Raw genomic sequence first — 14,962 nt, forward strand, 5'->3', positions numbered from 1 at the left:
CATTACAATCTAATAATGTCGTTTCAGTCCAAAAGTGAGAGAACAAAGATCTTTTATTCTCACTCGGCTGCCTTGATAAAACATGGTTAGTGTTGACAGTTGCTTTTAATCACTTCACAGCAGCAACCATAATATGTTTGTATTATTTCCCGTTCACTAATTCCTTGTCTAACTCCTTCCTTGCACAACGTATTGTCTGTGCTCGACGTTGTTTAAATAATCTGGATATGTGCTGAATGACAACAAAGTGACGGATGCCTTCACTGGAATTCATTTGCACTTTATTCATTTGTTCCACATAATAAAGCGTCACCAGGTGACTGGATCCGCGGGCTGTTCAGAGGAATGTTTCACTCCACCACGCAGCTCTTTAGCAACAGACCTCGATCAAGCCGTGGTTTAAAGATGTCGCTGTTATTTATCCGGAGCTGTATTTGTATTTTGTGAGATGTATACATTTGGCACTGTTTTGGCGCTGTCGATCACCTGAGGTGGACCTGGCACAGTCAAGTATTATCCCTCCGTCCAACTGCACACTTCCCCGGCTTGGCGGTGAGCCTCTCGCCTGCCGAACAGTGGATGATATGCAGCGTGCGGACGCAGCACCCAGTCCATGAGGCGGTGGAAAGTGGCTGCAGGGCCCCGAATTGGGTGCCACCACAACCCCAATTCCCACCATTACAGCATAAATAAATATATATTTACATTAATGTCCTTTGTTACTGAGTTGTGTGAGTAAATCAAACGAGATCTTTACGACTCTCGATGCCACACCTTAACTGCATCTGTCATCTCTATTTAACACATGCGTGTACATTAACCATGAACTTTTTCAAATATACCTTGAATAGGGAAGGTAGAGCCGTAGTAGCACTCTAGTAGCACTTAAATGTCCCTTACCGATAGCACTTTGTTGTTTAGCACTTTAGTAGCACTTAAATGTCCCTTACCGATAGCACTTTATTGTTTAGCACTTTAGTAGCACGTAAATGTGTCTTACTGATAGTACTCTGTAGTTTAACGTTATTGAAGAAATTGCTTGATTCTTGTTGTTCTAAGTTTGGACTCATGGTTTAATGCACTTATTGTAAGTCGCTTTGGATAAAAGCGTCAGCTAAATGACATGTAATGTAACCAAAAAACAAGTTCTGCCACTTCTGCTTTAAGACTCAAGGGCATTTACGGGTAATTTACAGCAGCTTACAGTGGGGGGGGGGGGGAATCGCCAAGATGAAAGCGTATTATTATTATAATAAGATGGGTCTTTGGCAGCCAAACAACCGCGATGTAGTTTTGAACGAGTACCAACGCCGAAGAGACAGCCGCTGTCATCGGCGTTGACGTTGAAATTGCCTGAAGTACGCAGCACATCGTTAGGTGGGATAATCACATGAATGACATGCAGGGTGAACCTGCTCTACTCTAAAACCTTTCCACGAACCGTGGGACATTTCTGCTGCCTCCACTCCCTCGCAGGCAACCTATTCTGCATCGAGCGAGCAGGTGTAAAAGATTAATTCACACAAGTAATGATGGTCGTTAGAGATTACATCTTTAAATCATAGTATGCGTGGCCTCAACCAGTGCTGGGGAAGCTGCTTTCTAAGTTGTGAGCAAATTAACATTAAACTCTAGAGATAAATATTGTTTGGTTAATTAAATCTACATGACAATACAAAAAAGATGCCACTTCATTTCGCCCTAAAGCATAACCTGATTTTGTCGCCCCTGATGGTCAGTGGAGAGAATGCAAGTTCAAGGCACTTTTGCATTGACTTTTTTGTAGTTTTAGTACTTCATTTCACAAGATTAAGCAAAAGTCAAACTTAAATCACTAAGTGCACATGTGAATATATAGTTGTATTACCGGTAAGCTGCTGCAAGAATGTTGTCAAACTACTAGTTCAAATGGTTCACTACTCCCAAACATTGGTTGTAACAGTATATGATTGTTTGGTATATTTTTATTAGAGTTTTTGTATAAAGTAAAAAGTATTAAAAAAGGTTGATACCAGCACATCCTTTAGTGTTGGCAAATAATAAATGTCTTTACAAATACTGCATTTCAAAGAATGCAAAACAAAAGAAAAATGCTCCCAGAGAAAAACAAAGCAAGTATTGAACGATGTATTGTGTGAAGACAAACATTATAAATCCACCCCACTGTATCAGATCATTACCAGCAGGCCACAGACACGGTACCTCCGTTTAGGACCAGTATCCCAATTACTGATTCACAGAACTTATTACTGGTCCGTACCAACAGAAGGGTTCTCTTTTTTTTAGGGTAACCTCTTATACACAATGTAATATTCCAGTTTCTACAGATTAAAATACTAGTATTTGAAAAATACTGCCCCGAGTCAACCTACAGCGCTGTCACATGCCGACAATCAAAGTAAACATTCAAACACACCCAGTTACTGTCGAAACCCGAACATTTCAAAAGCACCAAAGCATGACAGTTTGTTCAGTGCAATAATTACATCTCTAAGCGGACAAAATACCACATAATCCTCGTTTTCACGCATGGATGCTGATATTTGACTCAAAATATGTGAGATGTTTAAGTCTGAAATGCAAAAACATCCAAGCCGTGTGGTACAAAGATCCAGTCAGATCGGTCCATAATCCCAGATTTTGTGAGGAGAAACTTTCTTCATGTAAAAAAAAAACTCTCCGTCCCAGCAGCGGCCTTTTATTAATGCTCCGTGTTTCTCTTTGGAATTGTCTGGTTACAGACGCCCGCCAAGGTCTTGAACTTTGGCCCCAAATCATTCAGGAACATCAAATCATCCCCTGTGTTGCTTAGTGACAGCTGATCCAACGACTGGCATTTGCTGCCCTGACCCTCGTAGGCGTACTCGTGGGGCTGGTACACCGGCCGGGAGTCCTGGTTTCCATTAATCTCGTCCATTCTCTGTGGGATCGAGGAATGAGAAAAAAAAAGAGATTTTTGAGTCTTTTTGTTAAAAAAAGAAAATGATATATTAATTTTATCTTCATGAACTTTCATTTTGTGTTGATTCTGGCAGGTCCCTGTGAACAAAAGCGTCAGTGTTTCTTTAGAAAACTCATTTTACTGCAGCACGGGGTCTGACCATGTCCTGGTTCTGGTTCTGGTTCTGCTGTGGGCCACCCTGCTAGGGGTTTGAGCTGAAGGAGTTCCGGGTGAATCCTTTCATCAAGAATAACTTCATAGAAATAGCCAATCATCTCGCTGATGGACATGTTTACTCATGCAAGATTAAAGTTGACTTACTACTTATTTCATAGCTTGAAGCAGATTCAAAAACCACTTCATAGTGATTTAGTATTCTTCCATATTACAAACTGTACGTCGATGGACCGAATAACAAAAACTCCTATATGAAAAATTCCCTTTTTTTTTTAGAATAAAAGGATGCAAAGCGCTTTGCAAGCGGCCTCTCCTTCACACAAACGGATGCAATGTGCTGGTCTCGCTCCGGGGTTTAAAGGACGCTCTTTAAAGGCTCTCTTACCCTGACGATGTGGTCTGAAATGTGTTGATCCGACAGCATGCTCACGGAGTGGTTGTCTCTTGAGGAGCCTGCCTGTTGAGAGAGAGAGAGAGAGGAGGAAGTATTATGTACACGTACTAGCTCCCTACTTTTTAAATAAAGTTGTGGTTACGGCGCGGTTAAAAGATGCCAATTCAATCAGGAGCGCTCTTTACCTGAAAGGAGTTCATCCTGTTTAAATTCCAGTTCTGAAATGAAAGAAATTAATAGATTCAGATCTTTATTGGATCCTCACTTACAATCCTCTGGATTTGTGGATTTAAAAAAAAAAAACACATATAAAAAACAGGAAGCATGCCAAAAAGAAAATGTTTTAACCTGCTTTAGGATTCACCTCATTTATATCAGTAGAGAAACACATCTCAACTAGTCCCAGATGGCTCCGTATACGTGTGCGTGTGTGTACGTGTGTTAAACATGTGTATACGTGTGTATATGCGTGTGTGTACGTGTGTATATGCGTGTGTGTACGTGTGTGTGTATGTGTGTATTCGTGTGTTAAACGTTTGTATACATGTGTGTATTAAATATGTGTACACGCGTGTGTTAAACGTGTGTATACGCAGGTGTATATGTGTGTGTGAATACGTGTGTGTTAAACGTGTGTATGCGCGCGTGTATACGTGTGTACACTTGTGTGTGTACGTGTGTTAAACGTGTGTATACATGTGTGTTAGACGTGTGTATACGTGTGTGTATACGTGTGTGTATACATGTGTGCACGTGTGTATACGTGTGTGTGTACGTGTGTGTGTACGTGTGTATTCGTGTGTTAAACGTGTATATACATGTGTGTATATGTGTGTGTTAAATATGTGTATACGCGGGTGTATATGTGTGTGTGTATACGTGTGTGTTAAACGTGTGTATGCGCGTGTGTATATGTGTGTGTGTATACGTGTGTACACTTGTGTGTGTACGTGTGTTAAACGTGTGTATACATGTGTGTTAAACGTGTGTATACATGTGTGTTAAACGTGTGTATACGTGTGTGTGTATGTGTGTTAAACGTGTGTTTATACGTCTGTATATGTGTGTGTTAGACGTGTGTATATGTGTGTGTATACATGTGTGCACGTGTGTTAAACGGGTGTATACGTGTGTGTGTACGTGTGTATATGTGTGTATACGATAGACAGAACATTAATAGACACGTGTTTCATTCGTTTTGATGCAGATCTGTAAAGAACTGAGAGAAACGGGAAAGGCGAACATGCATGACGGTAGATTTGTGTCTTTATTACGCAATCAAAATAATGTGTTTTGAGAGCAAATTTCTCGATTGTAAAACGGGAAATTTGTAATCCCAGCTGCTGTCACTCACCATGCTCTGCCCTCCTTGGCTTCTGACTGTGTCCCTTCGGCGCTGCGAGCCCTGCAAGGTCATGTTAGAGGTCATCTGTAGAGGACATACACAGTGAGGTCGTTAAATCACGCCTGCACCCATCACAGCAAGCCACTTTATTGTTTTGAAGTCAGCCTTCAAACAGGTCCAGCCAGCTGCTTATGAACGTGACTCCATCATTGTCGTAATTCTTAGTCCACAAGCACACAAAAAGGAGACTATTTTTTTTTTTAAAAGGGCGTATGCTGCTCACCATGCCGTGCCTTGCGCTGGCGTACGCATCCATGTCCTGGGTCGTCACCTGGGACTAGTTGAGCAATGCAAAAGATATCAAAGCAACCGAGTAAAAATTCAATTTTTTAAATAAACGGCATTCGACAAAGCATCCCATCGAGCGTTTGATGAGGGAAATAAACCTCACATATAGAAATTGTTAACCGCGGCGGTTTCATCAAGACAATAAATTAAATCTACTCCTTACACGCATACGTCCGCCGGTAACAAATCAAACTTTATGTCCCATTCAAACTTTAATAACACATTGCAGGTTAACGACTAGGGAGTCTTCTTTCTATCCCGTCGTGACAGTTCACACTCAACCTCTGAGCCATATGTTACACAACGCTGTGCAAACAATGCAATTTATCACATACCTGTCTAGCTGTACATACCTGTCTACCTGTACTGCACTTCAGTTAAATAAAACAAAAAAAATGTCAAAACTGGATTATGGCAGTCATTTTTCAGCGGGATTAGGGGCTGCATTCTTTAAACCAATGTCAATTGTTGGGTTTCTCTACTGAGTCCTTTAAGACTCCGGCCTTTTGACACACCCTGAAACTTGTGACACACCTGCGACAAAGTCAACCACAAAAAAGGGAATGACAGGTTAAAGGAGGATGATGAGGAGGAGGGGGAGGTGGAGAAATACCTGCATGTTGCCCATTTTCAGGCCTTCCGTCACAGCCATGCTTTTTGTAGGCGTCTGGAGCAGAGTGGGCTCATTCTGCAGAGAAGAGAGACAAAGACAAAACAGATGGCAAAAATAAAAAATAAAATGGCGTGACTGGTTTAGTGGCATGCTGTCGCGGTTGTACTCCCTCTAACTACAACCCACCATGCACGGGGACCCCCCTCCTTCTTGGTTGTACCGGATCAGGGTCTGGTTGCCCTCATCCTGCACCATGGGCATGTGCTTGAAGTCCTTCCCTCTGCACTGACACTTACAGACGAGGAGCAGCACTGAAGACACACATAAAAATGACACTTTAAAAAAAATAATAATACGTGTGCACACTGTTTCTCAATCATAAAAAAATACAGCTGTCCACCTCCAAGTGGTCATGCTGGAGAGCCTCAAGGTGTGAATGTGTGTACATGTTTGATTGTGTTCTGGGCGTTCCTGAAAAAGAGAGCTTTGCTCCCCCCCACCCCCCCTCTCTCTTCCCCGACCAAAGACAAGTTGTTAGAAAACTAAAAAGGAATCGCTTGAAATGATCGGTTCATATATCCGAGGGTAGTTCCATTCACATCACCACATGAATTAAGTTCTGACTTGTTTAACGCCTGCACGCGGTAAAAAAAAATCACGAGGACAGAATTCGATTATATTTTATGATTAAAGAAATCTTGTAGTGTTTTAAAAAAAAAAACGTCTACTGGTTGGTGAGAGTCGTGTCATTCCCTCACTTTCTCCCCTTTTTATTCTATCTGTCGTTATGTCTATAACGGCAAAATAGCCACAAATAATGAAAAGAACTAAACAAACATTCTTGAACAATGTCAATGTTGCCCTCGGTAAAATACCAAACTCACGCAGAAATAAGAGGAGGCCCAAAAAGATCAGTCCGATGCCCGCCGGCCCCAAGCTGGTTGAGGGCGGCGTTTTGGGAAGGCAAACGTCTCCCTCGCCGCAGTCACACACCACCACTTGCACGGTGTGGTCTCCGACCAAGCTCTGTTGGTCCTGAATGCGCAGCGGCACCAAGTAGTTACCGAAAGGAAGCTGCGTCCGGCTAACGAGCCCGCCTTCATCACCTGGGCGAAGGATGCAAAAGAGAGGTGTCGAGTGTCACTTTTTTTTTTTTATACATTTATTTTTTCCCGGAAGGAGGGTTTAAAAGATATGTGCTGACCATAGGAAGGGTCTAGCTTCCATCGCTCCGCCAGATCCTTTTCATCACTTCCCAGCCCGAAAGTGAAGGGCCCACTGAATGGATTGGCGTCTGCGTCCGAGGCCTGCACCATGACCTCGCTAGCCTTGTTTCCGCACAGAACCAAGCTGCTGTTGACCAGTCTCGGAAGGTTGTCGTTGATATCCCTCAGGTGGACCAGGACAGTGGCTGTACATTGGGCTGGAGGCTTACCTGGAAGCCGCAGCAAAGGCAAACACAAACAAAACCCCGCTTCATTAATCTAGAGCATTAAGTTTACCAGCGGGTCACATTATCCAGCTTGTATTCGATGAGAATAAACAGGAGGGGCTCCTTCATACCGTTGTCTATGGCTCTGATGACGATTTTGTACACGCTATCATGCACAAATGATGAATCTCTGTCCATCTTCTTCGTTGTTGTGATTGTTCCGGTTTTCTCATCTATGGACACCCAGCCAGCTGGATCTTCTACCAGCTCATGCCTGGTCACAGGGGAGCAGAACGTATTTATCTACTAAGCATCACATTGCAGCTGCTGGAAACCAAATTAAAACGGTTGAAGTCATTTCTGTTGTGCATGACAGGTAATTTCGTCGGGTAATTTGTCTCCATTCGGAAAAAAATCGGACGTTAACATTCGTAATTAGTAATGTAGACACCGACCTGACTTTGGATACCTCGGAGTCGTCGTCGATAACCTTCGGCGTCAACAGCACCTGTCCCGGGTCTTCCTCCTCTATCCGGTACACGTCATACGTCATTTTCTCATAGGAAGGCGGGTCATTGACATCAATCACTTGTATTGTGATGTCGGCGACATCTGGAGACGGAGGAGCGCCCAAGGATCCATTTTTACAAACAAACAAGGGCTCCTCGTTCTCCACTCCGACCAGGAGGTGGTGGGACTTCATCTTCTCGAAGTCCTTGCCCTGAAAAGAAACACGTAAAATTGTTGTGTTTGTGGTACTTTTAGCTTTGCCCGCGGTCAACGAAAAGAGGCGGAATTACCTTGATGACGCTCAGAATACCCTCATTGGTCTCGGGGTCGGTTTCAAGTTGGTAGTTTCTTCCCTCGTTCCCTTTTATGAAGAAGTATTTGGCGCGCCAGCCGGGGGTTTTGGGACTGTCTTTGTCGTCGACCGCGATTCTCAAAATATCCTCCTTGGTGACTGATTCTAACACCTCGCCTTGGTACTGGACGGGCAGACAAGTTTCATCGTTTAACATCAAACGTTTCATTCCGAAAAGGTTCAACTTTAATAATGATGCTAATAAATAAAAAAAAATAAAAAACATCAGTACCTTCTTCTGCCTGAACGTTGGCATGTGGCTGTTTTTGTCAAGAATGTGGATGGTAGCGACGGCGGTGGAGGAGAGGGCCGGCGTTCCATGATCTTTGACTTGAAGAACGATTTCATACTTATGTTCTTTCTGAAACATATTACAAAAGATGATATTTTAGATTTAACAAATCGGTATGTGTGTGTGTGTGTGTGTGTGTGTGTGTGTGGTGGAGGTACAGTAAAATCTCACATCGTAGTCGAAACATCCTTTGAAGTTGAGCTGGGCTATTCTGTTAGTAATCTGATTCAGCTCAATCTTGGGCTCCAGTGGGTTCTGTGACAGCATACTGACGGTGACTTCAGAGTTTTTCGAGTTCCTCTCATCTCTGTCCATCATGTTCAGATGTATCAGCGGGGTTCCTTCAAGAAGTCAGGGAGCAAACGAGAGTGAATGGGCTTGAGAAGTGACTGCGGGAAGGTATGACGCGTGCAAGACAAGTCATTTTGTGCCGCTCACCCTCCACCGTATTTTCTGGCACATTGGCTTGCAATCCGCCATCGAAAAACGGTGCGTTGTCATTGATGTCCTTTACTTCTACATTGAAAGATAGTTGCCTGTCTATTGCTTTGCCCGTCTCTGCGTTCAAGATGTCAAAGTGGATCTGTGGGTACACGTGTGAAAAACATTTTTACTGGTTAAAATATAGTTTGGAAAAAAGGTATTAATCATATAGGGACTGGCAAAAATGGTTAGAAAATGTATTAATCATCATAGGGAGTGGCAAAAATGGTTAGAAAGGGTATTCATCATCATATGGTTTGGCAAAAATTGCACGAAAAAAAAGGTATTAATCATAGGGATTAGCAAACATGGTTTAGAAAGGTATCAATCTTCACAGGGATTGGCAGCTCACTTCGAAGAGGTCGTGTGCCTCTCTGTCCACGGATTTGTGGGCTGTGACGACTCCGGTGTACTCGTCGATGGAGAACACTCCTTTTGGCACCTCATCCACACCCATCCCACTTATACGGTACAAATGGCCTTCAGGACTCTTCTTGTCGTTATACATCTGAGGGTCAAGGACACAAACCGTGGAGCTGTTACTGTTTTCTTCCTCAGCCAGGACACTCGGTTGATTTCATTCTCAAAAACTCACCTTTGAAATTTCCTTGGGGAACGGCCCGGGGTCTTCTTCGTCTATTTCGATTGTAGACAAAACCCATCTTCTTTTGGAACGCACCAAAAGCTCCTGTTGAAACAAGAACGTATTTGTCAAACATGAAATTGTGACAGGAATTTGGTAGTTCGGTTGTCCAAAACAGTGGAGCAGTTACCCGCTTGGCAGGCCCGAGGTGGTTGAAAAGGCGAGACTCTGCCAGGCCTGTCAATGCAACCTGCGACAGAGAAAAAAAGGGATCGTAAAACACTCCGTGACAGATATAACTCGTATCCCGCTTTATTCACGACTGATCTGTGGTTTCACTGTCTGCCTTTCTGTCTCTCCGACTCTCCTTCACTGGATTTCGCTCCCGAGATGACGAACGTCGACCATTCCTTCCTTTTTCTATCCCTTCTCATTCTTTAGGGCAAGTTTAGCGCAGTAATTACCGGTAACAGCGCTGGGAAAGTTTAGTTATACGGTAACTTTTTCTTGATGAAATCCGTCTGACAGACATTCAAAAATGTACCCCTGAGGCAGCTATAATGGGAAATAAAAATACATCTAAACTTCAATAGCAAAACATGTGAGTCACTGCACTTATTGTTAATTTCTATGATTATTTATTATTAGGGACGGAGAGAGATGTTAAGGTCGCCGCTGCCTGGAAACGAAGCGGTGACTTTCTAGTTCATGATCTGTGCGTTTTAACTCCAAAACCGCAGCCACGACATATGTCAAATATCCTTTTTTACTTTATGTGAGAATCACGAGTGATTAAGTGAGCCTGAATTTTTTTACATTTTCTATTATTATTATTATTATTATTATTATTATTATTATTATTATTATTATTATTATTATTATTATTATTCTTTTTAGACAGCTGACAGTGGAGATGGGGAGGGGAAAGAAAGGAGAGAAAGATGGCGAAATTACTATCAACAAAGGTCTCAGGCCGGATGCCAACCACGGATGGTAAAATAAATAAAATAATAAACAATAAATAATAAATAAGAATAATAAATAAGAATACAAATCATTCTACTGTAATACAAGGTGTGGCACCTGCCGAGCTAAAAGGCACCGGCAGCAATTTATTCAGATTAGACCGAAGTCATGTGCCAGTGAACTAAACTACTATACAAGTAATCAGGGATCTTTTTAATGAATTTCAAGACATTCTACAGTTGTCAGACTTAAGCAGGTAAAGCCTGTTTCTTGGTTTAAAAGAATAGGAGCTGCCTTGCCGCATAACTGCAAAACATGAGACCAAGTAAGTGAGCTAAAACCCCCACAGGGTTTGAGACCGTGAAGACTCCAATGTGTGCATTGTATTCCTGTGAATAAGCTCATGTTACCGCGCACACATGTCCTGTATATGCCACGACGCAACACAAACAACTGGTTTTGCGTGATGACTTAACCATGCATATTTGCATGCAGACTTTTGAACCGACTCCAATTCAATTCAGTTTATTTTGTACAGCCCAAAATTACACATTTCGCCTCGGCGGGCTGAACAATCTGTACACATACGAGCAGCTGCAACTGCAAATAACAAATATTTACTTTAAACTTACTTTTGTTTAAATAGCGTGACGCCTTATTATAATTGGAGATAATTGAGAATGTCATACCTACCAACAGAAGCAGGGAAACGGTCCTCATCTCGTTGCACTCTGCTCGATATCCTCCGTGGGAATAGTCCAACAGAGTCAAAGTCAGTTTGAACAAGAGTGCAGAGAAGACAGCCCACAATGCCTGCAGGCAACAGGTTGGCTGACTGTGCAGCAAACAAAGGGCTGTTTTTCATTAACTGATACATCAAATGCTGTGTTTCTTTATTTTAATGTGACACGACCGGGAGGAGCTGTGATTTACAGCTTGTATATTGGCCTCTATGTAATATTTTTTAAGTTTATGTGAACCGATTGGGCTTCTTGGCTGTGCAAGAGAAAAGCAGGGCTCGGCTCAGGTGTACGGCCCTCCAGCTACATAGCTCAGGTTACCATGTTTTATTTACGGCTGACCTGCGTCACATGCAACGGTAGCACAATTACATAGGTCCTGGGAGTTTTTGGTAGTGGCTGAAATGACATTTTAAACCCACTTGTGCAGTATAAGTCACTCGGATACTCATTAACCCTCCTGTTAAGTTGGTTTCTTATAGCAATGATGTTGAATCATCCAAACGTTGTCGGAAACCAAAGAAATCCTAAGAAATATAGTTTGTACCTCATCACCAACACCATTACTAATAATTCAATCAGTTTTGAGTTATTCACCCCTCCGTAGATCAGAGTTCAATTAGGATAACTCACTCGTTTTCATGAAAAATACACGTTCAAACTATTTTCTAGGTACATTGGAAAAATCTAGATATAAGTCTATACCAGAACATGTATTTTCTCCTAAATTGTATTTGCATTTTGACACCTTTTTTTTGTCATGGGGGTGATGTAGATAAATAGAGATGAGACACCTGTGCTGTTCAGGGTCATATTGACCCGCTCACTCAAAATCAAGCCAAATGAGTCATAAGCATTTGTATTGAAAGTAAACTTTATTTATAGTGTTAAGATACATCAATTATATTATAAAATATGACCAAAGGCCAGCTCGCGCGGTCGTTCTCTTGGTGCAGTTGTATGTATCTGCAGAATGTACTGTTGGGAGGACTTCTAAGCAACATTTTTGGGATGTTTTTTTTACACTAAATAAGGTTTTTTCACACTAAATAAGGTAAGCAGAAGTTTTATACATAGAAGCCAAGTGATAATAGGATTTGGTCTGCCCAGTGCAAAGGGGTATTTCAGTTAGCCTCCCACTATGTTGGGGAGTTTTGATAACTATGTGTCTATCATGTGCAGGATGACGAAGAAAAATTAACCATGTGAGGCACAATTGCAGCGTCTCACAGCTTGTCAGTCCTTGTCATGATGTATGGCAAAAAACATTCGATTAAATTACCTGTAATGTTTTAAAGAACATGCGTGAGAGTCAACTACGGACAAACTTGTGAAACTAGAAGAACCAGAAAACTCAATACAGAGAGAGGGAGAGAAACCACAGAATGAGTCAGGGCATTAGTCGAGAGACATATAATCAATAAAACTGTTCATGCGAGAAACTTTGATACGGGTGATAATTAGCTCCTGACATGCGTCATCAATCTTGTTGCCAGGCTCCCATCTGAACACGTTCATACGGAGATCCTTTGGTTTGGTCATCCATTGGTTTGTGGACAGCCGAAAAAGAAATGCTCCTCTGGCAGCGAGAGCCAGAAGAATTTATTTCCCCCTCAGCCAGAACACGTTAGTGCATGGGAGCGGGGATGACTCATTTTATTTGCATATTGAGTTTTAATGATGCAAATAGTTTATAACATCATTAGAGTGTGTAACACAAATGGGTTTTTAATGGGTTGTGCAGAAGAAATTTACTGAATTTTATTAAACTTTTGGCCATGAAAACAAATTAGAAATGTTCATGTACCTGTAGGCATAGAATTCCACATTAATCCCGCACACTGATACAATATGAAATATGATGAAATAGTTAATGATAATAAAAACTATTTAGTCTCTGCCAAAAATCGAGTTTTGGCTTCTGGACATTTTGGATTTTGGCAGGCGCCATCTTGGTTTATTTGGTGCCATATTTGGACCACGGAGGAATAACACCGCAGTGTATCATTATAAGGCTTCCATTTATATACCTCCGGTGGCACACTGTCAATCACAAGGTAGCCCCGCCTTAAAATATACCCTGTTTTTTGGTCCATCATACTCTTAATGGGACCATAGTTTACAAAATGAACATCATGCTGTATTGAGACCATAAACTCATGTTCAAGTTGTTTGAATCTAGTGAGAAGTGAGACTAACAGACTTCTATACAATCAGACTTCTTGTGGCAACCAGAGGTGTCGCCCCCCCTGATGGCCAATAGAAAGAATGCAGCTTTAAGACACTTCCGCATTGGCATAGGAATGATGACAGTAACAAAAAATGTTGAACAATCCTATAAGTCAAGGGCGTAGGTTTGCATATGGTCCATAGTCACGACCAAAGTTTTGGGTAAGACACAATTGTCCACACCAATATTTTGTTAATTTGAAAAAACAATTGGACAATAATTGGAAAAATGTCATTGAAAGCTTTAATCGCCGTCGTGCTGTAACAAGAAATGCATTGGAGAAAACGCCAGTTCAAACCCAACTACTAAGCTGCCAACTCTCACGGTTTCGCTGTGTGACACACGCATTTGCATGTTTTCACACGCACTCACGCCACACAACCAGTGCCGTAACGGAAACACATGAGGCCCCCCTGCAGAATAACCCTGAGAGCCCCCCCCCCCTCCCCCCCATATGTAAGGGATAATGTATTGTCCGGCGGTCATTATCCAAAGATAAATGAACAGGACCCAAGCTTTTCTTTTGAGGGAAATTTATTCAATCAGAAAAAACAGCTCAAACAAATGTATTCCAACAGAAACAAAACATATGCTAGGGCCTATCAAACAGCTCAAACAGAACATATGTTACAACAACATAACAAATATGCCTACATATAGTCGATACACCGGTAGGCTACTTTCTACAGGTTTGCATTTGAATACACATGTGCGCGTCTTTTAGCAAATCTGTGTGCAAAGTTTATTCTCTATGCTAAGGATGGCCAGACCGGACAGCCTCTCTTGTGACATGGAGCTTCTGAGATATGTTTTGATCAGTTTTAGCATGGAAAATGACCTTTCTTACTTAACGGTTACTTTTATTATTTTGTACAGAGCCGTTGTCTTCTCAAAAGAGTTGCAGTGTTGGACAACGTGAAATGAAGTTAAACAACGATGTGGTTGTGGAGATAATTAAGGAACGTGTCCGATAATGGGCGCAGGGGGTATAGTGAGAGCATAGGTTTAATAAGGTTAATGTATTTTCAAGCACAACACATAGACAGAGCAGTACAGCTGTCAAAGTATAACGTTAGCTACGTGGTAATGTTAGCTATAGCAAACAGTACAATACCTGTCTCTTCTGGCAGATGAGTGCATCCTTCACTAGCTGGTCGAAAAAGACTTGTAATTTTGGGAAGTTTGGCATTTAATTCAGAAATGTTCTGTTTTGATTGCCGCTTTTGGGCACCACTTTTAAATGTGCGTTTCATTTTTCCTCAAGAGAAATTTCCTCGTAGTTCTCCCAGAATGCACCGCGGCCCAACAATAACACCAGTCCGCGTAGCAGGAGGCCCTAGTGGTTGCCTGTTACGATTGCCTTTACAACTATTATTTAAAACTTATAAAGCCAGTTTAAAATACTTTTTTTTTATTGTGTAGCTTTATATGAGAGAGACAACTTTGAGGGATATCTTAATGTTATTACGTAATGTAATATTATTTATTTATTACATTATTCGGCCCAGATTCGGCAGCCGATAAACCGGTTGCCATGTCTCAGACAGAATCTGCCC

The 14,962-nt window shown here is 41.8% G+C and overlaps 1 protein-coding gene across 1 annotated transcript; it reads right to left on the minus strand.

The window, feature by feature from the left end:
- Positions 1–1,967: 1,967 nt before the first annotated feature.
- cdh26.1 (cadherin 26, tandem duplicate 1) lies at positions 1,968–11,181 on the minus strand. The gene is made up of 19 exons (XM_034537892.1): positions 11,130–11,181; positions 9,661–9,720; positions 9,483–9,575; positions 9,240–9,395; positions 8,843–8,987; positions 8,576–8,745; positions 8,345–8,473; positions 8,051–8,236; positions 7,706–7,971; positions 7,382–7,524; positions 7,023–7,253; positions 6,703–6,924; positions 6,005–6,129; positions 5,819–5,893; positions 5,141–5,194; positions 4,867–4,941; positions 3,698–3,730; positions 3,504–3,575; positions 1,968–2,920 (listed from the first exon to the last, which is right to left on the minus strand). Exons 1-19 carry the CDS (start codon positions 11,154–11,156, stop codon positions 2,702–2,704), a joined length of 2,481 nt encoding a protein of 826 aa, XP_034393783.1. The 5' UTR covers positions 11,157–11,181; the 3' UTR covers positions 1,968–2,701.
- Between the last annotated feature and the right edge of the window lie 3,781 nt (positions 11,182–14,962).

The sequence above is a fragment of the Cyclopterus lumpus genome, chromosome 7 (assembly GCF_009769545.1).
Source record: "Cyclopterus lumpus isolate fCycLum1 chromosome 7, fCycLum1.pri, whole genome shotgun sequence".
Taxonomy (NCBI): domain Eukaryota; kingdom Metazoa; phylum Chordata; class Actinopteri; order Perciformes; family Cyclopteridae; genus Cyclopterus; species Cyclopterus lumpus.